Raw genomic sequence first — 26,133 nt, 5'->3', positions numbered from 1 at the left:
TTTTTTTATTTCTAAACTAATTACAATAAACTTACCTTACTTTGTATCACTATTTTTTACAACCTTTTTACGGACAATCTTTTTTCTTTGACGCGAAAAACAATAACATAAAAGTGAGGTTATGTAGACAATACTCAAAAATCAGTTGTAAGCTGTAAGAGTTTATGAACGGTGTGATTCTTTCAGTGCATATGCGGTTTGTACACACAAAAGAATTGTTTTTATGCAAAAATTATGCGAATTTGCTTTCATAATTACTCAACTGATGCCTAATAGAATCAGATTACTTTTGTTAATCGGCTTTAAGTGTTTTACTTAGTAATTTCTAGTTGTCGATAAAATTGAAGGATTACAATAGATGTGATTATGAAAGAATCACATCTAATGGTAGAGTTGCCACATATAAATTATCATTCAGGGACTTTTCTTAAAATACAGGATGGACAGAGGTCGAATTTATGAATTTGACATCACCCACAAAACAGTGTCCACAAAGTAAAAATATTTTTACATAAATATTAATACTAATCAACCCTCTATGTGCTTATGATAGTAGATTTCCTGAACAGTGACATTAATTAAGAAAAAACTTATGAAATATCATGTATCGAAATTACAGTTTTGGACCTATTTTTGATTTTTGCTTCCTGAACCTAGGAAAAAAGAGCTAGGATCCTATTTTTTTTAGGAAATATGTGGCTCAGGACCAGCTACTGAAATATATTGCCACGAGTCACAATAATTGATTAACATAGGAAAAAATTTGTTATTATCAAGCTTGGATCGTATCAAGCATGGTCACTTTCCCCTACATTTAGGCGTATTTCAAAAATGATTTCAGAAAGTAACCCTCAATCGTAGGTAAACATACACGTTTGTATGTATACAATCTCATCAGGTGCGTAATCACGGTACGTAATATAACGAGAATGTTTTTTGAATGAAATTTAAATAGGAAACATATAGAGGCAAAAGCTGTTACGTTATATATTTCGAATGCTCAGAATAAGACTAGAACAACTCATTTTTTACAATTTTCTTGCTTCTTGAGTTCTCCTTGGCACCCCCTACCTTCCTACCTACTAGGTTTTTTCTTATTAACCTTAAAAACCCTATACTCAGTCAGCTCAGCATATAAAATTTCCATTTGAATCGCTCAACTGTAACATTGACTATTTACTAGTTGTTCTAGTTTCGTTCTGAGCCATCGATTTATGTTATTTAAGTCAATATCAGTCAATCCTTTGTAGGCCAAGTCAGGCTTTATGTTATTCCATTTATCAAAATCTCATACTTTTTTTTAGCAATTTCAGTACCAATTTATAATGTTATAGAGACAATTAATATAAATCGTTCTAAAATTTTGATATTTATTGCGCTAACGCCTTTTAAGTTTTTCGTATCTCTCACAACTTCAAAAAGTAATTTAACATAATTCAACGAATAAACACCCAGGAGAAATCTTCATGCAGAGGAACATAAATTTCTCTAGAGTTTAGAGATAATAAAAAAATGCAAAAGAGTAGGGAAGACTGGGGCAAAATTTGCCAAAACGAAAATTTCAATATTCACTATTTTCTAAAATAAAAGAGACTGAGGCTTGAAATTTTTATTATATATAGCCTTTATGAACCTTCTTAAACTTACAAAGTTTCAAGGGATTCGAGAAAGGATTATGTAAAATAAAAGATAATGAAATTTTGAGCCCTGTTTTTGGAATATTGAGTTACAGAAAATATCAATACTGACTACCTCAATTTAAGCACATTTCTCGTTAAGATAGAGAAAAATTATCTTCGACAAAGTTGTAGAGGAATAAATTTTCTATAAAAATTTGTCTATTTGATATTTTTAACGTTTGCGAGAGTAAAATGTCACAAATTATCCGAAAACTGACAAAATTTGCCCCAGCAATTTTAAGAATCTCCACAAAATCGACTTTTAGAAAATGATTCGAAAATCACATTTCTTTTGAGATAGAAGAAAATAGTTTTCTGCATTGATGTAGAGCAGTAAATTTCTTATAAAAATATGCTCATTATAAAACGTTTAATTTTTCTCAGAGCTCGTGAAATAATTAATCGTTTTGACAACTTTTGCCCCACTCTCCCCTAACCATTAGTAAAAGCATCGAATAACTTTAAAAGTCATTTTATTTTGGTGTGACGATCGACCCTTCATGGTCCATATCTACTTCACATACCTTGTAGAAAAGAGAAAAAGGGAAACAGAGGTAAAAGCGTATTAGACGCTATTATTAATTTCTTTTCAATAGGTCTTCCAGTTGATCGAATAGTGTTAATAATTATGTTAAATATTGTACTATATAGGGTACTTTTCAAAAAGTCGGACAGCATTGAAAGTCGGACATGCCGAAAATCGGATTATGACATGCTGATTCAGCATACAAATTCATAAGTGTCCACCTTCTCAAATTTTACGATGGTAACTTACTAAAAACAAATGTTTTATAAGATTTTTTTTTACTATTATACTTTTTTTATTGAACTGAAGATACTTTTTTATGTATAAAGGAATCAATCGAAGCAAAGTATAATTTCCCTATTAAACTATTAAAAATCTTCATGATAATATTCCACACATTTTTTTACGTAATTTATCAAGGATTTTTTACGCGTAATTTATTATCACTCCCCTAAATATCTTCTTTGCGCAGAGTAGCGATATATATCGAAGCTTTTACCAACTAAAGCGTCAGCTGTCGCAATGTCACAACAATCTCAGTCGCAGACGAGACGTTGAAGAGCACTCTAAATAATGAATTAAAGTTTAAAGAAATGTATTTAGAATCTTTATCGATTTTATCAGTAACTTCAACACTGAGAGTGATGTAAAGGAGACGGAAAAATCAACTATCTTGGGATAAAGTGGAAAAAATTGAGTATATCCTTTCGGCATAATAAGTATTCGGCTTATAATTTGATCAACTAAGGTGGGAAAATTGTGTAAAAAAAATCAGTTAAAATAATTTAAAAAGAAATGGATTTGATGATTTTTCCAGATGAGACGATGCCTCAAGTTAATTCATCGTCGTCAGAATTCAAAAAAGTCATCATTGATCCTTGGTTTAGTTGCATTTCTACTCACATTGTCTGCGATATTAACGCTTAAGCATGCACTAAATAGCGGGAAGAAATGTTTTATACTTCCGGATGGAAGTCTCAGGGAGGATCTCCTACTTCCGGATATTATGATGGACAACAAGACCCCAACATTGGGTCGAACGATATTTTTTCATGAAACATCCTGTTCGCAGGATCAAGTAATTAAACTCAATTCGAGGTAAATTTAAAAGACTTTTTTATGTTTAATACGGTTTAACGAACTTTTCTATGCATTAATTTTTATTTTTCAGACAAGCCTGTGCCATTGAATCCGCCGCCAAGATGAATCCCCATTGGGACGTTTTCGTCCTATTTGCCTCTCCGGTCGGATTCCTCAATAAAACATCACTTCCTATAATAGATGCTCTCACTTCTTACGACAACATTCACTTTCGCAACGTGAATCTCTGGAATTACGCTTATGGAACGCCCATCTATGACTGGATTAAAGATGGACAGATTTTCTACTCGTCATACATGAACTCCCATGTCTCAGACTTTCTCAGATACCTCAGGCAAGTCACCCAGACTTTTCTGTTCACGCTTGATATTCTCTTGCCTTCGTCAACCTTTTAAGTTTTTCTTCTCTGCATAATTATACCTTTTTCCTGATTTTCTCATATCTATTTTTTGTCTTTTGCAGTGCTTGAACGAATTGTTTTGCTTTTTTTTTCATTTGCAGCAGCGGACAAGTCATTTAGTTTTTCTTTTAGAGCTATTTAACCCTTTAACGATCATATGAAAAGTGAGAGATAAACCGCTAAATAGGGCTTCAGTTAGGCTCTGTTATACAACCTGTGGTGGTTTGTAATTAAAACACTTGTTTCCGATGGGAATGCCAAATGGTAACTGAACTTTATTCGTCTCCATCAATACAATTTTTACCAAATCAATTATTGCTTAATACATACTTTTTGGATTAAGGGTTTCGCACATCACAAACCTACTGCCGTATCTGCGTCGTAATTTTTAAGTTTCTAATTTCTTAAGAATCGACATTCTTGAAGAAAAAAGAATCCGCTCAAGATGGTCTATTAAAGGGAATAAGTCTATAATATTTTTAAAAAATCAGTGCAAATAATGTAATTTGCTAAAATCGGACAGTACCGAAAGTCGGACAGTTTTGAAAATCGGAAAGTTTTGAAATTCGGACAGTGCTGAAAGTCGGACAGCTCTGAAAATCGGACAGTTTCGAAAATCGGACAATGCTGAAAGTCAGACACACTGAAAGTCAGACTATGGATAATCCAACTTTCCAAATTTTACCCTTGTTTTAAAAAATTAAGAACTTCTGTAACTTGTCACTGAGCTAATGCTCAAGACTGCCGGCGGTATTGCAGGCGTATCACACGTAAAATGACGAAACCTCCAGAATACCATATCTAAGAATCATCTCAAAGTAGAACAATTGCTGTTCCAATAAAAGAAGATATTCTGCGTCATATTTCTGCGTCAAACTTTAACTAAGATCTGTTGATCGGTGTAAACACAATTTAAGAAAAAAAATTTTGACCATAAAATCGATAGGCTAACCCCTTACAGTTTTTTCGAAAAATCGAAAATCCGCTCTAAAAACCGGAATTCTCAATATTTCTGAGTGAAAATCACTAAGAATACTTGAAATGGTTCTACTAATTGATTTTCATTGCGAAATTTGCAAAATCTCGAAAAAAAATTTTTTGACCAAAAAAATCGATAGGCTAACTAAAAAGAGTTCATCAATACTGATAAAACGATCAATATCCTTTTTGGGGGATTCTGCTTGAATTTAAGCATTCTCCAAAGGAAATTCAGCTGCAAACTTGATGCAAATGGTAATTTGCATCAAGTAAAACATCCCATTTGGAAATGTTAGCTAGAGAATAAAGGAAGAGAAATTCCGTATTTCTCTATTTTCATCTACTATATCTTCTTCTTCAGAAACCATCACAGACAAACTCCGGAAAAACACTACACACACGTGACACAAGTAAAACAGAACTGTTCCTCAAAAGTTTTCTAGCTTTCCAGACATTATGTCTAAAAAGCAAATGCTTCCACTCTTAGTAGAGTTATCTATTTCGTTAAATATTTTTGATTTTCTCTCCCGAAGTATAAGCGAAAGTGTTAATCTCTTTGAAAAGATCGAATTGAAACTTTGAAAAACATTTTATATACACGACCGAATCAGTTGGCCTCAGTTCAATAAAGAAGGAGCACCCTTGACGAATTCCAATTTTTTCCTGTAAATCCCCAATCAGAGTACCTAGTGGATTAAGTTTTCGGACGTCATTTCAGAGACAAATCACAGATTTGACCCCTGAGGAAGGCGTGCACAGTAAAAAATTTTTGGCTGCTTTACCATGATTTTCATTGTAAATTTTACATTAAACATCTAATCGTGTGTACTAATACACATTTGTGTAATTTGTACACATTTTGTCTGAAAACTGAGTAATTTTACACGAAATATGTAAGAAAATATACAAAACTGTGTAATCATTCCCAGTTGATTACACGGTTTACAATTACATAAAATTTAAATTACACATTTTCAGATTACACATTTTGTTGAAATACATAATTTGTGTAACTTTACAAGAATAATCGTGGTAAAAAAGCAAACCAATGATTATTCTTTTAATTTTTTTACTGTGTGTGGAAGCGCCGATAGCTTTGGCAAAGATTTTTTATTGTATTTGCCTGTTCTGAAGGGATTGAAGCACCTGACGCATCCGGAGGGACTTTATCTCCTTTATTTATTTGTGCTGTTACTACCGTCAGCATTCTATTGAAATGCTAGTGTTCCTTAAACGGATGTTTTAGCTTCAGAAAAAGATGACTAGAACGGCTAGAACGCAACTGATCTCTCTTGGCGTAATATTCCATTTAATTAAATATTTTTAATTTTGTCTCCTGACGTATACGCTCAAATATGTTAATCTTATAGAAAGCATCGAATTGATGAAACTTTGAAAGGATCTCTGAATGGGACCTTTTACTTGGATCATTAAAGTTAATGTTCCTCCAGAAGTATTCTTCTGCGGCATCTTGGATTTTTTTTATGGTTAATTATATAATTCTTTATTAGCGTCCATTATGGACCTTTTAGAAAATATATTAGTTCTTACACTGACAACATCGGTATTTTTGTTTGACTCCAAACTTCACAAATATTCTTAGTTTCTTCTATTACTATACTCTTTTATTTCTTTTCAAAATCCTTGTATTATGCTCTAATCGCTATAATTTTAAGGTTTTCATCGGTCGAACCTCCGTTCTTTTTTGTTTGCTCCACATCGGTTTTTTATGGTTAATTCTAAATAAGATATACCAAAATTTGCTGGATATGCGGTAAATTCTTTAAGTCGACTCTCACGACTCTCACAGTTGTGAGTTCAAATCTGGCTCGGTGCAAACAACTGAAAGCCTACAAAATGATTTTTTTACGTGTGAAAACACGGGGAGCATGGTAGAGGTATCCACATTGTGGGGAAGGCTCTCATGATCTTCTTACAATGGGCTTAGCAGAGTCTTCTAACACAAGATATACGATATTGAAACAAGATTACATTGCAATAAATATCTCGAAACGATTAACTATAATAACTGGATGGGGTTTTACTGCCTTTCGTGGATGAATTTCAAATAGGAAAAAAACATTGTCATGCAAGAAATTACATCAGTACGTAGGGAAAATAGAACCAATGCAAGGGTCTGCTATTAATCTCGATTTAAAACCGATAGAAACTCTAGAGATGATTACTGGGTTCATAATACCAAAAGAAGATAGTACATATCTAATTTAGACTAGAAGAACTGCGAAAGGGTATCCAGAAATGCTAGTCAAAGATACACTAAGATATTCTGAATAACCTTGTGCAATACAGATTATGATATTTAGTTCTTCATTACAAAAGAATTAAGAATTAACAATTGAAAAAAAGAAGGTTGAAGGTTGAATATAGCTCCTGAAGCCCTGCTTTTGCGTTTGAGGGTTAAATAGACAACGTCGAAGTATTTCATTATCACAGCTTTGTGTTTTTTGTTGTAGTTTGTGTGACTAATCTAGCACGGTACGTAGTTATTTTTATCAACTTAAATAATTATCAAAAAAAAATGTCTGTTACAAATTAGCACATTATTAAAAATGCATGCTTCGCAATCACTACACTGACTCAATTGAAAGTGTGGAAGCTGAGAACACAAAGTTATAGAAAAAATTAACAAAATTGAGACATAATGCAAACCACGAAGAATATTTCAAGGTTTTTATCACGCTGAAAAAAAACAATTCGAACGCAATTACTATACATAATAGAAGAGTGGCAAAAAAATAAATGGTTCAGTCATGCATGGGGCTATAGAGTCTCTAAGTAGGAAAAGCTGAAACTTAAAGATTCTGTGTGTGTGATAAATGCGTTGCAAAGAATAAAACATCTCATTGAGTGACAGTTTGTCGAAAAAATCGTTTAGTTACGGAAGAGAAACTCATAATGATATTATAATATTTATGAGATATATATTTTTTTGAGCGAGATTACCATAACATTAATATCCGCATTTAATGTTAGCATTTAGCATTCTTGGTAAAATTCTATATCTATTCTAGTAGTATAGTATTTATTTCACCACTGAATTGAGAACCAGTAGGACCATTTCATTATTAGGACTGAATATTTAAAATAAAATCTGAAGAAAAGATTAATTTTAAATCCATTTTCATAGAATGGAGTTATTGAATCATTACTTTTGACAATATTGTAGGACAAGTGTGCCAAATTACGGCCAGCTTGCAAATCCGGCCACTTCTTTTGCTCCTCAAATTTCCATGAATATTCAATTTTTTTCATATTGTATATATTTTACAATGCAAATAATAAACAAAAATGTCGCTTCTACGAATGAGATTATGAAAAAAAGGTCATTGGAAGAAATCCAAAAGGGTAAGGAACTATATAAAAAAACAAAATGGCTGAAATATTACCCAAAGCTATGCCTATATAGTTATTCATTATAAAATGTATTAAAAATGATTTAAGAGAAAACAAAGACGATAAACTATCCACAAGGTTCCAATCAACACTTCTTAAAAAGAACTCTCAAAAAATTTCAATTTGTATTAAAAATATTGCATTTTAAACTTAAGACTTTGGCGCTTGCATGCAACTGTGCCGAAATTTCATACACTTAACCTAATTCATCACATAAATCGATAAGTTAAGATATGCAAGACTGATTTACGTTAAAGATAATATGTACACTTTGTATATGGGGCGATACATATAAGTATTATTTTCTGACTAAAGTGATAAAGAGGGCAATCCCTTAAGTTCTTGATTTTTATTCCTAATGGCGCTGGCACACCTTTTCAATTTAGTAAAATTTCAATCGATTGAATGAATGAAAATTAAATTAAATGAAAATGAATGAAAATGAAAATTAAATTTTCAATTTTAGTTTTCAATTTCAAGTTTAATTATCATTTGAAAGTAAGAGACAGTTATATCTGATTTAAGTTTGAAAGAGTAAGAGGTAAAATTTCAATCGATTGAATTTCACTCAATTGAAAAGGTGTGCCAGCACCATAAGCTCTAAAACTAAGTAAGACTTCAAATGGCACTAAAAGCAATGAAAATTACATTTAAAAAACTGAATCAGAAAATTGATGAAGGCAGAAAAAGCAGTGGCTTATTACGCTATTAATTACAACTTATTAAAAGCTGATACTGTGCAAATGAGCACACTGGTAAAAATAAAAGGATCAAATTGTTCCAAATTTGATCCTTTTGCAAAGGATGGATCAAAATTCGAACTATGAATGCACATTTCTCATAATAGGACATATGAATTTGATCCATTCTTTGCAAAAGGATCAATTTGATCCTTTTATTTTTACCAGTGCAGTAAAACAATAAATTTGAGCAGGAAAGAAAGCAAATTCGATCAATTATTAATTTAGAACTATGAAAGAAGTTAAATTTTCATGCAAGTTCTCACAAAGGCAAGATAAAGAGGTTTTATTTTACTTGTAACCATCTTGTTTATTGAATAAAATAAACCGACTTTGGTAGAGATTTAAGTTATTTAACCAAGTAAAATTTTAGATTTTACTGATCAAATTTAGTTTTTTAAGGCTCCGGTACTTCTTTTAGATCAGGAAAATTTTTATAAAGTCAAAATTAACAACCCTTTCTTTCTTAAAAGTCTGGCATGTGTCTATCCTACTCTTTCGCACACTTTTTTTGAACATCACACCAAATTAAATTTAATTCAATCCAATTTTTAATCTGAAAAAATGGGATATACTTATGATGTTTGTTTTTTGAGAATAAAATGGACGTAAATTTAGATTTCATGAAATTTTACCGATCCAAAAGATGTGCCGGAGGCATTACTGACCAATTTTAATTTTTTGCTGAACAAATTTAATCTTTTATGTCACTAGCACATCTTTTAAATCAGGTAAATTTCATGAAATCAAAATTCACATCGATTTCTTACTCAAAGATTTTTCAAAACTTTATCCCATTCTTTAGACTTGAGAGCTTGAATTGAATTGAATTAAACTTCATTTGTTGTGATGTTCACGAGAATAAGAAGAGTGCAAAATAAAAGAATAAATATGCAAAAACATTTGATTGAGAAAGGAATGTTAATTTTTATTTAATGATCCAAAAGGTATATGGATTGCCGACCAATTTTAAATGTTTATGGCTCTGGTACACGTTTTAGATCAGAAAAGTCTCAGGAAATCAAATAAGATCAAAATCAAAATTCAGATCCCTTTCTTTCTTATACATTTTGCATACTATCTCATTCTTTTGCACTCCAAATTCGATTGGGCTAAATTTAATTTGTTGTGACATTTAAAACAAAAAGAAGAGTGTGAAAGGATGAGATAGAGACACGCAAAACCCGTAAGAAAGAATGAGATTCAAATTTCGACTTTATGAAATTTTCCTGATCTAAATCGTGTGCCACAGCCATTACCGACAAAATTTGTTTTTTTGTTGCTGAACAAATTCAAATTTTAAATGATATTTTTGATTTTTTGCTATTTAATAAATTTAATTTTTCACTGACCAAATTTTATTTGTTCTGAGAAGCTCAATTTTTTGCTAAGCAAATTAAATTTTTTGCTACTCATTGGTATTCGTTTTAAAAGTGTGATTTATTTTTTCTTATAGTCTATATGCAAAAGATTCTTCTTACAAACTTTTAACACGCAAGTGACGAAATTTGTCTTTCAAAAAAGATTAAAAATGGGTAATCTTGAAATCTTTTGTTATTACTTCTCTTGCAAATTTTTCATGTAAAAAATGTTTAGGTTTCCAGAATTTTAATTAAGATTAGAATCTTACGTTAATCTATTTCCTCAGTTCCTTATTGATTTAAAAAGAGTAATTTAATTTAGGAAACAAATCAAATACAAATTAAAAACAAATTAGGGACATTATAAATTAAAAATTTTCTTAAATACATTTAGATTCGTTAGAAAAATCAATAAAAATGTTAAGTTACTTAAGGCGTTATCGATTTCTTTTGTGTTATTATCATTCCTTGGTTTTATTGAATAATCACGGAAGTCTTATTGTGAATTGAGCGTAATAAAAAATCTTTTTAAGCAAAGCGTAAATAAATTAACTAATACTTAATAGATTTATTAGCGTATCAGATCAATTCTAAAAAGAAAACCGTGGTCTGAATAAAATTTAAAGATAATATTTTAATGAATAATTTGTGATAGTTCTACCTTCATTTGAAATCTTAGCAGAATTTTAATTAGTTGCAACAAAATTCAAGAATATCACATTATTATTCCTTATTTGGAGAGTTAAGTATATCAAAAAAATACGTGTGCCTTGCCCAGTTTGAGGTTGATTTTAAATTGCCAATTGCCAAAGAGAAGGGATCAATGGGTAATATCACACAAGCTGCACTTCACCATACGGAAAATCATATTTCTAAATAGGATAAATCCTATTCCTAAAACGGTAGAGTGCTCTCCTCTCTATGTCTTCCAATTTGTAAGGATCTTTCCTTACAAATAAGGCATAAGAATGGCCCAATATCTTATGCTTTTATTTAAAAAAAAACCATTCAATTCTAGTCAAAATTAATAAGAAATTCATTAAAAAAAATAGACAAAAACCTAACAATAATTTAAATTGAAGTCATATATTGTGCAAAAAGGGTAGTCGAAAGTTACTTCAAATCGTGATTTTTTCTTTTCTATCAGGACGATAGTCAGAGGAGGAGTTTTCTTACTTTTTTCAAGAGTTTTTTTTATATTCTTTTGTGTGCCCGAAGTGTACCTTATGGAAGGCCATCTTCTTTTTTATGCTTTTTATAGTACGCCGAAAGTAACCTTATGGAAGGTAGCTTTCATTTTTGTTTTTATGCAACCGAAGACCTAGTCGGGAAGGCTCTTCTATGTATTCAATTCCCCAGAGGTATTAACGGTCCTTCTGGATCCCGTTTCCACGATGAAGTATCAGACCACCTGAAAGTATCAAGAAAGGCATCTTGATGACATTCTAACTCTTACGAAAATAGCTCGACTGAAGCATAAACCCTAATTGCGAATTTTCTGCAACTAAATGCACCACTGAAACTCCTCAACAACTAAAGTGGAAGATATACAGGGATGTATTCTCATTGCGTTTGAGGCGGAGTTACCTCTCTGTCGCACTCATTGGGTAACCCATTTTGCACGTTCAAACTCCCCTAGTTTGACCCAGATATTTCAGTGCTTTGTGTCGTTCACGCTTGAAGGGTTTTTCCAAACATTTGAAGTGCTACGCTCAATCCGTATTTCCCGCCAAATTTATTTTTTCCTAATTTCTTAAATTATTATTCATATTTCTGCATAATTTATTTTTCCAAATAATAATATAGATATTTAAAATCAATTTACACGTTGTAATGCTTCGAAATTTCCTATCAAAAAATGCATAGCAGGTCAATTATTTATTCTCCTACAATGCATAAAAAAATTAATTATTATGCATGAAACTCTTGATGCAAATGCAATAAGAATTGTATTCAAATCTTTAATGAAAGATTTGTTAATGAAAATCCTTATATCGTAGCAAGGGTAGCAAGTAATACAGATAGTAGAACAAAGTCCTTGACATTTGAAGCGTTTTGTAGGAACAATTCATTGCCAAAAAATTCCATTTAACACATATACTTCAGTCGAGATATTTCCCGAGGTGGTAGAATGTCATGCAGATTGCCTGAAGGAAACAAACGGGTGGTCTGATACTTCATCGTTGAAACGGGATCTAGAAGGCCCGTAATACTTCTGGAAACTGTCAAGATTAGTGTGAAATATCACTGAAACCTTTGAGTTGATTTGAAACTTTAACTTAAGCTTAAGCATTGATGAAACTCTTGCAACCGTAATGTCATGGACCTATCCTTGAGATAGGGTAAAAACGATTTGAAGTAGCTTTCGACTACCTTTTTGAAATATTCCACGAAAATCCTTATATTTTGTATACATTTTAATTTGCTTTATCATGAAACATTTGCATTTGTTATTAGGAAAATATACCGAAGATGTACATTTTTATTGATTTTTTGTCTGTTTTTTTTATCTTGTACGTTTCGAGGATTTTTGTCCTCTTCATCAGGTCTAAAAAGGACATAAAGACGGTCTTGCAAATTGCAAACTTTAATATATATGTTTTTTTTTAATATTCAGTAGTCCATATTTTGACATCAATTTAGGGAGTTATAACTACTGTATTGAAAAAAAAAAGAAAAAAATTAAGGAAGAACATTTAATTATTTATAGGGAAATTTTGCTTTAATTTTTTATACTTAATTTTAATTTAATTGTTGGACCGAAACTATTTTAATTTTAAACAGAGGAAAATGATTGAGGGGCTTATTACATACAAATTTACAGCCAGAGTGGGGAGAGTTGGCCAGGAAATTGGTTCTTGTCTGATCCTGGATCAGACAAGAGCCTGGATAAGGGGCAACAGATCTCCCGCGTTGGCGACGAGACGTCCCCCGGAGGATGATCTGTTAGGGCCCATCAAGGCTTTTGATGATCCAGCCATCTCCTTGGATCTTCCGAGGTGGCCCCAGAGCCAGGCTCCAGAGGAGCCTCTTCTCCCATCTCTCCACACACAAAACACTGATCACTTCACACGGCACAAGTGTACACTTTTGGGACTAATCACAAACTGATGAGATAGGAAAGAAATTGGGCGCTGGACAGCACAGAAATTGCATACACATCGACAATCCAACGGGATCCTTCCCGAATAATTAGAATGGGAAATGACTTAACACCCGAGTTGAAATAAAATAGATTAAAGTTTTAATGTGATCGTAATAGAGGAGAAATATTAAATTTGTCATATGTGAAATTTTATATTAAAATTCTTGACATTGATGACAGTTATAGTATCTGAATTCTGAATTCTAAACTACTCAAGATTTTCTTAATTAATTTTTGTTAAAGTATTTTCAAAAACGGTAAGTGTGCCAAATTTCGGCATAGTTGCATATAAGCACCGAAGTCCTAAGCTTAAAATGCAATATTTTTAATTAATATTGATATTTTTTGTTACTTCCTTTTCGGGAGGGTTGTGTGGACCCTTGAAGACTAGTTTATCATCTTTGTTTTCTTTAAATCACTTCCTAAAATATTGAAGAATTAATAAAAATATGGACATAGCTTTGGGTAGCATTCCGGCCACTTTGTGTGAAATACCGGCCACCTTTTTTCTGACCACTTTTTGTGACGCAACGGATAGAAAATTTCAAAACGTCAAACGGAACGAGTTTAATATTTAGTTTAATACGTTTATATGACCCACAAGCCCTGAGATCTTACGCGTAATTTGTCCTGAAGACCTGAAGAGTAGCATCTCAAATTTACACGCAGATTCCCGTAGCAATTTGCCCTTCCTGAACTCTTCCAATGCCTTTTCCACATCATCTTTTTCACAGAAGCGATGTTTTTTTTTTCTATTTACATTGTAGAACTCAGAAATTTAAAAAAAAAACATAAAATGAATAAGAAATTTAGCAAAGCAAAAAATGTTGCCGGAATAGGCAACACTACCTCACCGGAGAGACGCTCACAAAGTATATATACTTTTTTACGCAAAATACATGATCCAGCTGCGAAATTTTACGCGAAATTTAAAGATTGATTCACTATTAACATAAACAGAAACAATATTTAATGAAACCTAAGCAATTTTCGTGAAAAACACCGAAGGAAAACCTTCTGCACTTCACTACAAAACGTAATACTGTTAGAAACACAATCGATCTGTCACATTTTTTGTAAGATTCTTTCCACACTGAGTTTTTACAATGCAATTTAAATTCAAATTATACCTAAAATATAACAATTTTTGTGTTAATACATCCTAAAATAAAATAAAAATAAATATTTAAAAGCAAAATGAATTCATTGACTATTCGAAGATTACATGCATAATTTTAATTAATTTATTTGCATGGCCGAAATTAGAAGCTGGCTGAAACTAGAAGTTGGCCGAAATTTGGCACACTTCCCCTATTATTCGTGTTCTTTGACAAAAAGAAAGAAATATTATAGGCAAGATGAGGTTTATTTTAATAAAATTGAGAAGAAATGGTCAGGATAATCCCCCAAATTCTGAGTGAGATAAGGGACAAGGGGGAGATATTAGTCGAAAATTGTGTACACCACTTTCAGCACTTCCTAAATTTGTATGGAAAACGTCAGAAACTTCCACACTTTCAGAAGTGCCATAGGTGATTTCCAGCACTTCTTGCACTTCTAAGCACTTCCAAGCACTTCCAGCGTTTGAATTTAAAAGAAACGACTAAAATCTAATTTGAATTTTCTTGAACAGTTAGATTATTATTTTTCATTCTTTTGGATATCGTTAAAAATTAAAAAAAAAATCTATTGGAAGACTTATTTTCTATATTAATCTGGAAAACTTATTCACGCAGAATTACTCTGTACGTTCTTTCACGAAGAACTAATATGTAAAATAAAAAATAAAATTCAAGAAATTTGCATAGAAACAAACAATGTATCATCACTTAACTATTTTTTTAATTAAATAAAATTTAAAGGTCTATTTTCTAATTCTCATTACTTTATTTAAAGCTAATTTTATCACTTTTTTAAAATTTCAAATTATTTTTATTCCTAGTTTGTTAGTTTTTGATATTCCAGTGCAACTCAAATGTATAAAAAAAAAACGCTAACAGTTTCATCTACAATATTCGTTTCTTTAATATACTATTGTTGTTTCAAAAAAAATATATTAAAAAAAATATATTGTCGAATTAAAGCTCAAAAATATAATATAAGAACCATTTATAATTATTGCAGATTCTGATTTACACTACTTTAGTCGTTGTGTCAAAAATAATATATCAGAACATGAGTCATAAATATTATATAATAATAATAATTTTTTTTGAATATTCTAATGTTTCCAGTTTCTATATTTTTCATTTTTTTTTAATTCTTAATTTTTTTCTGAAAGTTGTAAGATAAATTAATATCCTGTAATTTAGTTTTAGTTATTCCCAATAATTTTCCGTAGCAAAACCATCTCCAAGAATCGACTACTTATTACACTAGAATACTTTTCAACTGGAAATCGTAATTTTAAATTTAAATTTTTGGAAGGCAATTCAATTAAGTTTCCTCCATTGTAACAGAGGACATTAGTGAAATGATATTTGAATTTTTTAACGAGGATTTTAATGAGGAATTGACGATAATTGCGACAAAAAACCGGCATAAATTTAGTCCTCCAGATAAGCTTTAATTGCGCTACATACGTACCAGCAGTTTTCATACTGTAATTAAATAAAAAAAATCAAAAATCGTTTAATTTTTTGAGACTTCCACTTCCGCAGTACTTCCACCTCAGTGTACACCACTTTCGAGCTAATATCTCCCCCTTGATAAGGGAGCTTAAAAATTTAAGATTAATACTTAGGGTCAAAATAAAAGATTTCTTAAATTGATTTAAAGGCTACTCTACTCATGCTTCATCTAATCCAATATTAACGCAAAATTTTATGTAAATAAAGGTTTAATAACGGTCATCCTATCCACCAGCTAAAAAAAATTAAAGATAAATATTTAATTTAAAGGGTATTATTAGTGTTATAAATCAATTTAATTCAAATTTTCAGATTAAGCATTTTAATCTCTTTTAATCTGGAACTTATTAACAATTAATATGATTTTTCTACAATGCGTAAAACTTTCTTATAAAAGGAAAACGTTTAGGAAAATAGAAATTAAAATTGTTTGGTTAATATATCCTTATTCCCCCTAAAAAATGTATAAATATATTGTAAGAAACGTTAATTTATTAGACATTCGGACTATATAAATTATACGGTATCTTCCTATTTACAGATTATATTTTTTAAACCGACATAAGAAGAATTTTAATATTTTCATTAGGTTCTTATAGTCTTATAGTTAAACCGTACGAACCGCACGCTTCCAATTGAGTCAGAAAATTGACATAAAAATTAGAATGATTCTAATACCGATTAAACTAATCACAAAACAGCCTCTACAAATGGGGTGGAACATACTTGGACCTCGATGTTATCGTTAAAGTTAACTTTGACACTGTGCCCTCAAACTACGCCGGAGCAGAGTCAGAGAACTTTGTTGCAGCTGGTATTATCAACCTAGACCATGATGGATTTGGCCATGAAATCGCTGATATGTGTTTAAGGTTAGTTAAAATTTTAATCTAAAAATTGAGACTATTTACACCGCTGCATTAGATTGGAATTGAACTGTTCCAAAATCGGATTTTGGATAATTAAAGTCTTAATCTAAGGCCGCAATCCAAAGAATTTCATTGAAGTCATTTAGACTGTCGCATTAGATTCAGACTGAAATTGTTCCAAAATCCTATTTTGGAACAATTCTCTTTAATTTCGTAACGTTCGTAACAAATGTGATTTTAAAGAAATTTTTCCTTGATGGTAGAAGAGAACCAATAGATTTTTTTTATATTATTGAAATTGAAGAAATGAAGTTTAAGAACGATTTATAGAATTTTTCAAGCAGGTTGAAATGAGGTTTATTAACGTGATCCTTAAAACAAAAAGTGTCGAAGGACCTTACAGGCGTAAATTTGAGTAAAGAAATTAACACTAAACCTACCAAGACCCGGTCAAATTAACCGGTTTAAAATTAACGAATATTTAAACGGTACAATGTAACTATCAACCTTTATGAATTTTTTAAAATATGCATATAATTTTCCAAGACAAATTTGTTGAGTATCCTACCCTACCACAGTTTGTCATTTGACTGAAAAACGACCAAAACCGGTCGGTAGGTTTAGTGTTAAGAAGGTTCTACATAAATTTTCTTTGCAAAACGACATGCTTTTATGGCTCTACCCTTTGTAGCTGGATGGCTCAAACATCTTTAAGGAGTTACGTCGGTTAAGAAGTTTGAAAACAGCATATTTTCTGTATTTTTTCAAAACTATTTTTTTAGTGCAAGCTCTTAAGCATATAATAGTCCTACATTTAAACTATATTTTTTAATTTCATTTAAACTTTCACCATTGAGACCTGATTTTTGCAAAGTTTTTTATAAAACATCCTTTTCTTTAGACAAAATTACTCAAAGTATAGGTTTATTTGAAGTCAAAAAAACAAAAAACAAAACAGAAAAAATCCTGTACTAAGAGTTGAACAAGTCCTTAAACGAAGGATTTTTATGTTTCTCTGGTAACAATTTCTTTTATAAAACAAAACTTAGTGTAAAACACGACGACTTAATAATTTTTTTGTATAATATGCTCCCAAAAATATAAATTTAATCTTCATCAAAAATCTTTCGTCCAAGAAAGAGTTTAACTCATCTCCTAGGAAATATATATCTAGTTTCTCGACTTTAGATAAATCTAGTCTGAATAATCCTATCCACCGAAAAGTAAGTTTTTTTTTAAAAGGTCTCCTAAAAGCAGTATTCCAGGGGTAAATTCTTCAAGATTTTAAAATGAAAATTTAAGAAAATATAGTTTAGATGCTTTTTTAATTAAATAATATTCTTAATGCTAAAATAATATTTAAAAGATGCCGTGCCTCACCTAACCCACCTAACCCCATAAAACCACTTACCTCACCGAGAAAAATTTGGATGGTATTTTCTACAAATCGTGTCTTTAAATTCTACTGTCTCAAAAGATAGTAGAAAATACCATCCTCCATAGACTTTCCTTTAGAATCTACCATCTTGAATCTTGACATTTTAAAATTTACTATCCTATGGATAGTAAATTCTAATAGCCGGATGGTAAAACCTACTATCCTCTCCTTTAGATTTTACCTTGACCTCTCTTACATGAGAAAAAAGGGGGCGCGATTAACTTTTTTTCCTCATAGCTTTAACACTTTTTAGGTGTAAAAATATATCAATATTTTTTATTGCTAATTTTACACCCTTTTAAGGGTTAAATTAACATGGAAAAGGGTTAATTTAACCCCTAAAACACATAAAAAGGGTAATATTTACACCGATTTCGGATCAATAATGCAGGGTAAAATTAACATTTCCGGAATGTTATTTTAACTTTTTCGGATTTCTCTCTGTGAAGGAATATCTGGAATTTCCGTTTGCGAGAAGGCCTAGTGCCTCTATGGAATGTTGTTCCAATTAAAAATGAACATAACTTCTTTTTAGAACCGTACTGTTCTTAGATGTTTCTGCATTATAGACTTTTCTTGTGCTGGTTTTTATCTCGACTGTTTACCCCAGTCCTCGCCGTGTTCTAAAACCACCAAATAGTCATGACAGGAACAAATACTAGGAAAAATCGATAATGCAAAAGCACTTAATAAAAGTAAATTACTAAAAAAATAACACGTACATCTTTCATTGGAGTAGCACCATTGGTTGTGGCAGAGCTTACCTTTAAAAGATAGCAAATTGATTAACTCCTTCCCTGAAACCTCCTTTCTTTTCCTCCCGACTCTGAGACCAACCAACCTTTAAAGATATTTAATTTATTAAACTCCTTCCTTGAAACCTCTTCCTTTTCCTCCCAACTCTGAGATCAACCAACCTGGAATGTATATTAGGAATTAAACCCGGATCGAAGACCGAATTTTTTAAAGCAGGGTTTCTTCCAGCAGCCTTTAATCACTTCTCACAAATTCTCAAAAAATCTTTACAACACAACCTTCACAGAATCTTATCGTACAGTAAATCTTCTTCTTCTTCGTTTGGTTTTGACACTTCAGAAAACAGTCTCTCCAATTTACATTTTGCGCCATCTGTGTTTGAACTCAAAAACTCAAATTTAAATATAACTCAAAAAAAAATTAACTCATTATACTTAACTCAATTAACCCATTAAACTCAGCCTCTAATAACTCTCTAGAATGAAATTATGCTCAACATATTCCCCCGGTGAAGGCGTTCAGGCTTCAAACAGTGGAACAATCTTCGTGATGCCTCGCTTGAATACTCCATTTGTTGTACGGACGCTCACGACTCGAACTCTACCATCCCGTCCGGGATGGAGCTCTTCAACAATCCCTGTCCTCCACTGGTTGGGAGGCATTTGTTCGTCTCGTAGAAGAACGACGGCTCCTACCTCAAGGTTCCTTGTTGGTGTCTCCCATTTTCCTCGTTGCTGAAGAAAATGCAAGTATTCTTGCACCCATCGGTTCCAAAATCTTTGGTGCAATGATGAAATCAATTGCCATCGGGAAAGTCGATTCAAGGGAATCTCGTCCAGATCAGGTTCTGGGATAGATTTGAGGGAACCCAGAACTAAAAAGTGCGCTGGTGTAAGTGGATCGGGGTCTGCTGGACTCGACGACAATCTTCCAATGGGGCGGGAGTTCAGACAAGACTCAATCCTCTTGATCAGCGTATTCATTTCATCACTCGTCAGCTGTTCACTTGTGGCTATTCTGCGGAAATGATGCTTAAAGGATTTCACGGCTGCTTCGTGAAGTCCTCCGAAGTGGGGTGTTCGCGGTGGAATAAAATTCCACTTGGTTCCTTGAATGGAACACACATCCGTGACCTTTTGTTGATGATTTGCCGCAGAATACATCTCTCCTAACTCTCGCTCTGCTCCTACGAATGTTGTTGCATTGTCGCTTGTCATTGACGCAGGAACTCCTCTAGTTGAAGTGAATCTTGCATATGCTCTCAGGAAAGCTTCTGTGCTGAGTCCATCCACCAATTCAAGATGAACTGCTCTCGTCGAATGGCAAACGAAAACTGCAACGTGTACCTTTGGTGGAGCACTCTTTCTAGTTGGGGGCTTAAAGTGGAATGGGCCACAGTAATCCACTGAAGAATGAAGAAACGCTCTCGCTGGATTCACTCTAGTCGCCGGAAGGTTACCCATTAGTTGTGAAAAACTCGGTGGTGACATCTTGAAACAAATGAGGCAATTCCGGATAACTCGATTGACCACATGTAGAGCTCGATGAGGCCAGTAGAATTCTCGCAACACTGACATGGTAAGCTGAGGGCCTCCATGTAGTGAATCCATATGAGCATTCTTCACCACCAAATTGGTAAAATGATGATGATCGGGAAGCAAAATCTGATGCTTGTGATGCTCAGGTAATTCTGCGCTTTGCAAGCGCCCACCAACTCGAATAACACCTTCGTTGTCAAGAAATGGACATAGCTTCGCTGCTTTCTTGGGAAGTATGGCCTTGTTCTCGAGTTTGGTCCTCAAATCGGAAAAGACATCATTTTGTACAACCTTGACGATAGAAATGATAGCCTTTTGTAGTTCCCCCGGGTGCAGATGTTTGCCGAAGGATGTTTGCCGGTCTGGATTTTTGACACACTCAATGTATCGCAAGCACCATGCGACAATTCGCACCAACTTCCAGTAGGATGAACATTTTTCAATCAAATCTCGAATAGCATTGGTGGAATCTGTTGTAACCTTTGCAGAAAGTGAAGCTTTCAGCCGTCCCTCCTTGGAGTACTCTAGCTGTGACACTTCAATCTCTGGCTCACTCTCTGAACTATGAATGGATCCATGCCACCATAATTCGTTGTTCATCAGCTCACTCACACTGCAACCACGAGAGAGGCAATCCGCTGGGTTACTTGCTGACCTCACATGTACCCATTTGGAATGCGGAATGATCTCGTTGATTAAAGCTACTCTGTTTGCGACAAATGTCTTCCATCTTGCTGGATCATTTGAGCGCAAGTAATGCAATACAATCATCGAATCCGTGTAACACTTGGCCTTACTTACAGGAATCGAAACTGCAGTCATCACTTTCTCCATTAACTCAGCCAACAGTACAGCTCCCATGAGCTCGAGTCTTGGAATTGTTTGTCGATTCTTTGATGGAGCAACTCGGGTTTTTGCGCACAAGAGATGCATGTTGGGTTTTCTGTTGGAGTCCTCACTCAAAACGTAGACGCAAGCTCCGTAGGCCTTCTCACTTGCGTCACAGTAACCAATTATCTCAACTGCTGGTTTTACTCCAACGTACCTCGGGAAGTTGATGGCTGGAAGATTTGTAAGCTCGCTTTTGTATCTCAACCACTCTTCCTTTAACTCTCCACTGACTTCGTCGTCCCAGTTGACTCGCTCCTCAAATGCTTTTTGAACAAGAACCTTTCCTTGGATTGTTACAGGTGCAATGGATCCCAAAGGATCGAATACCCTAGCGATCGTCGTCAGCATTGATCGCTTTGTAACGTTCTCTTCAATTTTCAACTCGTTGAAATGGAATTTGTCTGATGTGGGATTCCAGATAAGCCCGAGTGTCTTGACAGTTGCCTCTGAATCGAACATCTTGGAAGACGCCAGTTCCCTATTCTCAGGTGGAATATTCTCAAGAAGTTTCTCGCTGTTGCTTGACCACTTGCGAAGTGACATTCCACAAGTAGAGAACATTCCACTGAGCTGCTTGTAGAGCTCTAGGGCTTCTTCATCACTCTCGGCGCCTCCAATGTAGTCATCTACATAGAAGTTCTTAGTAGCAGCTGCTGCCTTCGGAAAGTTGTTCTTCTCATCATTAGCCAACTGATTGACGCAGCGTGTGGCCAAAAAAGGTGCACAGCTCGTCCCATACGTAACAGTGTTGAGCGTGTAAGTTCGGATGGGTTCTGAAGGATGAAATCTCCACAAAATTGAGGTTAGATGACGATCCTCCTGTGCAATCTCAATCATTCTGTACATCATCTTGACGTCAGATGTAACTCCAATTTTGTTGAATCTGAAGCGAAGCAATATCTCAAAAAGAGAATCTTGGACTGTCGCTCCGACCATCAGGCACTCGTTGACAGAAACTCCTGAAGTTGTTTTCATCGATCCGTCAAAAACAACTCTCAATTTTGTAGTTGAACTGTCAGGTCTCAATACTGCGTGATGAGGTAAATATTGAGACTTCTCGTTGGGGTTCTCCTCAAGACTCATGTGTGAAAGCTCAATATACTCGCGCATAAACTCATGGTAAAGATCTCTTTTGACTGAGTCCTTAGCCAAATTCCTCTCCAGTGTCAGAAACCTCTTCAGCGCAATTTCTCGAGAATCTCCTAGGGGTCGTGCATTTGGCTTGATTGGAAGTTTGACCACGAAACGTCCAGAAGAATTTCTCTTGGTTGTATTGGTGAAGATGTCCTCACACCTTTGTTGCTCATCTGAGAGTGGTGGTTTTTCTCTCTTGACCTCCTCAATTTCCCAAAGTTTGGAGACCAAGTTCACCAACTCAGAGTGTTGGGTCGTTGTCAGCATACAGAGAGATTCTTCAGATGGTGCTGCACGAAAATCACTCTTCAATTCGCCAACAATTGTCCAGCCGAAGACCGTTTTCTGCAACCTTAGGCCCAGTTGCTTTATGATAATCGATTCGGTACCCAAAGTCTCGTAGAATGCAGCTGTTCCTAGCAGCATATCTATCTTGTTGCTTTGGTAGAACCAAGGATCTGCCATGATCACACCATCGGGAGGGCTCCAATCATTGAGGTCAATTGTCTCTTGTGGAAGATTAGATACCACCTTCGGTAGAACAAGGCACTCAAATGTCGAAGAAAAGTTGCTGTGTCTAGATTCCACTTGGACAGTCACTTGTTTGGATGTTCGTGACTGGGACTCTCCTATTCCAGTGACCAGAGTGTTAGCGTGTTTTTTCTTCAACCTCAACTTCTGGCACGTCTCCCCAGAGATGAAATTGTCTTGAGACGTGGAATCCAGAAGTACTCGACATGGGTGTATGTGATTGAATGCATCTCGAACCATCACAATCGCTGTGGGAAGCAAAACCACTCGACGAGTTGTGCGCGCTGTCGGGACGCTTACAGTTTGATTGCGTTTGACTGTATCTGCGCTGCTCGAATCTTCTTGTGGAGCCTCTGTTTGTGGTTTCCCTTGTACATGGGCGTCCTTGTGAAGCAGTGAACTATGTTCTTGCTTGCAGATCCTGCATCTTCCGCTGGGGCATTCCTTGGCAGAGTGTTGGGCAGGTCTCAAGCAATTTGAGCATAGTTTTAAGTCGGTGACTCGCTGAATTCTTTGGGCCAGTGGGAGTGCCCTAAATGTGTCACATTTGTAGATGGTGTGGTCGGCTTTGCAGTGACTACACTCCAATCGTTTCTCATTCTCGTGCTGACGTGTTGTCTCTGTAGCTAGACTCGCAGAAGATCTTGGTTTGGGCTGATTGTCACTTTTCTTCGTCTGATTTGTTGTCTTTCCCGCAGCTGATTTTCCTGTGCGTTCGAGGACATTGCATCGCTTATGAAGAAAAGCAGCCAATTGTTCACACGAAGGGATGTCATTACCCTCCAGCTTCTCATTCCAAAGCTCAAGAGTTCGCTTGTCAAGTTTCCCTGTGACGAGATGAACTACCCAGGCATCTCTTTGAGTAACTCCCAAAGCATCAACAGCGTTGATTGTTGTTTGAAACACATTGGAGAGGGCTCTCAAACTCGAATAATCGTCGTCCTTGGACGAGGGATGTGAAAATAGTGCCTTCAGATGAGACGTGACAATGGCATTTTTGTTTTCATAGCGCTGGATAAGCATATTCCATACACTTGCATAATTTTCTGAGGTTATGGGAATATGCTTCACGAATGCTAGTGCATTGCCCTTCAAATTATCACGAAGGTACTGGAACTTCTGACAATCATCAAGACTTGTTTGCTTGTGCACTGTACATTCGAAAGCGTCTCGAAAAGATTTCCAGTCCATGTAGTCACCAGAAAACTCCGGGATGGATATTGGAGGAAGTTTCATTTTTGAGGTTACAATTGCGGTACGGTCACGAGTAGTGGTGTCTTGTGTGATTGTGGTCGTGTTCACCACTGCTCTGAGAGAGAGTTCAAGGTCAAAAAGTTTGTCCATTGCAGACTCAAAAACCTCGTGTTCTTTAGATTGCTCAATTTCAGATTCCAATGTCTCAATGTACTCGTCGTGAGTTTTTTCCAGATTCTGCTTGATCTCAGGAATCATCTGCAGCATACTCATAGCCGTTGTAACGTCCAGATCCGTCTCTCTATCGAAGCGATCCTTTAGTTTTGTCAGCCTCTGCAGAACATAACCTCTCTGACGTTTGCGATTCATCTCCACGCTTTGAGGTCGACTCTTGAGGGAAACTCACGATGACTCTGCCGTTTGCTCGAAGGACCACTGGTTGTGGCAGAGCTTACCTTTAAAAGATAGCAAATTGATTAACTCCTTCCCTGAAACCTCCTTTCTTTTCCTCCCGACTCTGAGACCAACCAACCTTTAAAGATATTTAATTTATTAAACTCCTTCCTTGAAACCTCTTCCTTTTCCTCCCAACTCTGAGATCAACCAACCTGGAATGTATATTAGGAATTAAACCCGGATCGAAGACCGAATTTTTTAAAGCAGGGTTTCTTCCAGCAGCCTTTAATCACTTCTCACAAATTCTCAAAAAATCTTTACAACACAACCTTCACAGAATCTTATCGTACAGTAAATCTTCTTCTTCTTCGTTTGGTTTTGACACTTCAGAAAACAGTCTCTCCAATTTACATTTTGCGCCATCTGTGTTTGAACTCAAAAACTCAAATTTAAATATAACTCAAAAAAAAATTAACTCATTATACTTAACTCAATTAACCCATTAAACTCAGCCTCTAATAACTCTCTAGAATGAAATTATGCTCAACAACCATTATGGTGCTGTATTGGTCTCAAGTGCATCTGCATTATTGACTTGTGTTGGTTTCTGTCTCGACTGTTTTCCCCAGTCTCTGTGTTCTAAACCACCAAACAGTCGTGTCATGACAAAAACACCACAAAGGCACAAAGGAAAGTCGATATGTAGAAGCATTTCAGAACAGACATGTGCTAAAAATGTTCATTTTTCATTGGAATAGCACCATAAGAACTTAACGTTTTCTCTTTTTTTTTAGTGATTTTCAGGTGAATTTCAATGGAGATGATTGGGGCAACAATGGTCCGGGGGTTATTACACGAGTCCTTCACAGAGTCTGTCAGACCGATAGACCTCTCTTCATGACTCGTGACAGATGCAGAGGCTTCAAAGTATTCCCCATCAGTGCTTTCTATGCCATTGGCTGGAAAGACTGGCGGTACTTCTTCAGCGAGGCCAAAACCAAAGAAGTTCTTGAGATAGTCAACAACAAGTCAATTGTTGTGCACTTCTGGAACAAACACTCGGCCAATGAGCGTGTCCGTGTGGGAAGCACATCAGCTTATGGTCAATTGGCTGATGAATACTGTCCAAGAGTCTACAGATCTGGTGGGGAATATTTCTAAATATATAGCCAGAAAAACAGGGTTAATTGGACGATAATTCCTAGAATCTCAAGGAAACATTCACAAGAATTGTACAAATAGTAGAGCCTCATGAGAACTTTTATCGTATCTCAACGTATTTTTTTTTTGCTTGATTTTTTATAGTATTTTTTTTTTAGTTCTTTTCATTTGTGTCATAGTGTCTGACTGAATTTGTTAAATCCATAAACATCACGTGTAAGAGACAAATAAAAGCATTTTGAAAAAAAAAA

At 34.5% G+C, this 26,133-nt stretch overlaps 1 protein-coding gene across 1 annotated transcript; it reads left to right on the top strand.

The window, feature by feature from the left end:
• Positions 1 to 2,706: 2,706 nt before the first annotated feature.
• LOC129804633 (lactosylceramide 4-alpha-galactosyltransferase-like) lies at positions 2,707 to 26,133 on the top strand. The gene is made up of 5 exons (XM_055852129.1): positions 2,707 to 2,953; positions 3,023 to 3,303; positions 3,377 to 3,640; positions 16,676 to 16,846; positions 25,516 to 26,133. The coding sequence occupies exons 2-5, from the start codon at positions 3,023 to 3,025 to the stop codon at positions 25,880 to 25,882; spliced, it is 1,083 nt and encodes a 360-aa protein (XP_055708104.1). The 5' UTR covers positions 2,707 to 2,953; the 3' UTR covers positions 25,883 to 26,133.

Source organism: Phlebotomus papatasi, chromosome 2 (genome assembly GCF_024763615.1).
Source record: "Phlebotomus papatasi isolate M1 chromosome 2, Ppap_2.1, whole genome shotgun sequence".
NCBI lineage: Eukaryota > Metazoa > Arthropoda > Insecta > Diptera > Psychodidae > Phlebotomus > Phlebotomus papatasi.
Note: the sequence above shows the minus strand (reverse complement) of the source record. Positions and strands in the feature narration are given on the sequence as shown.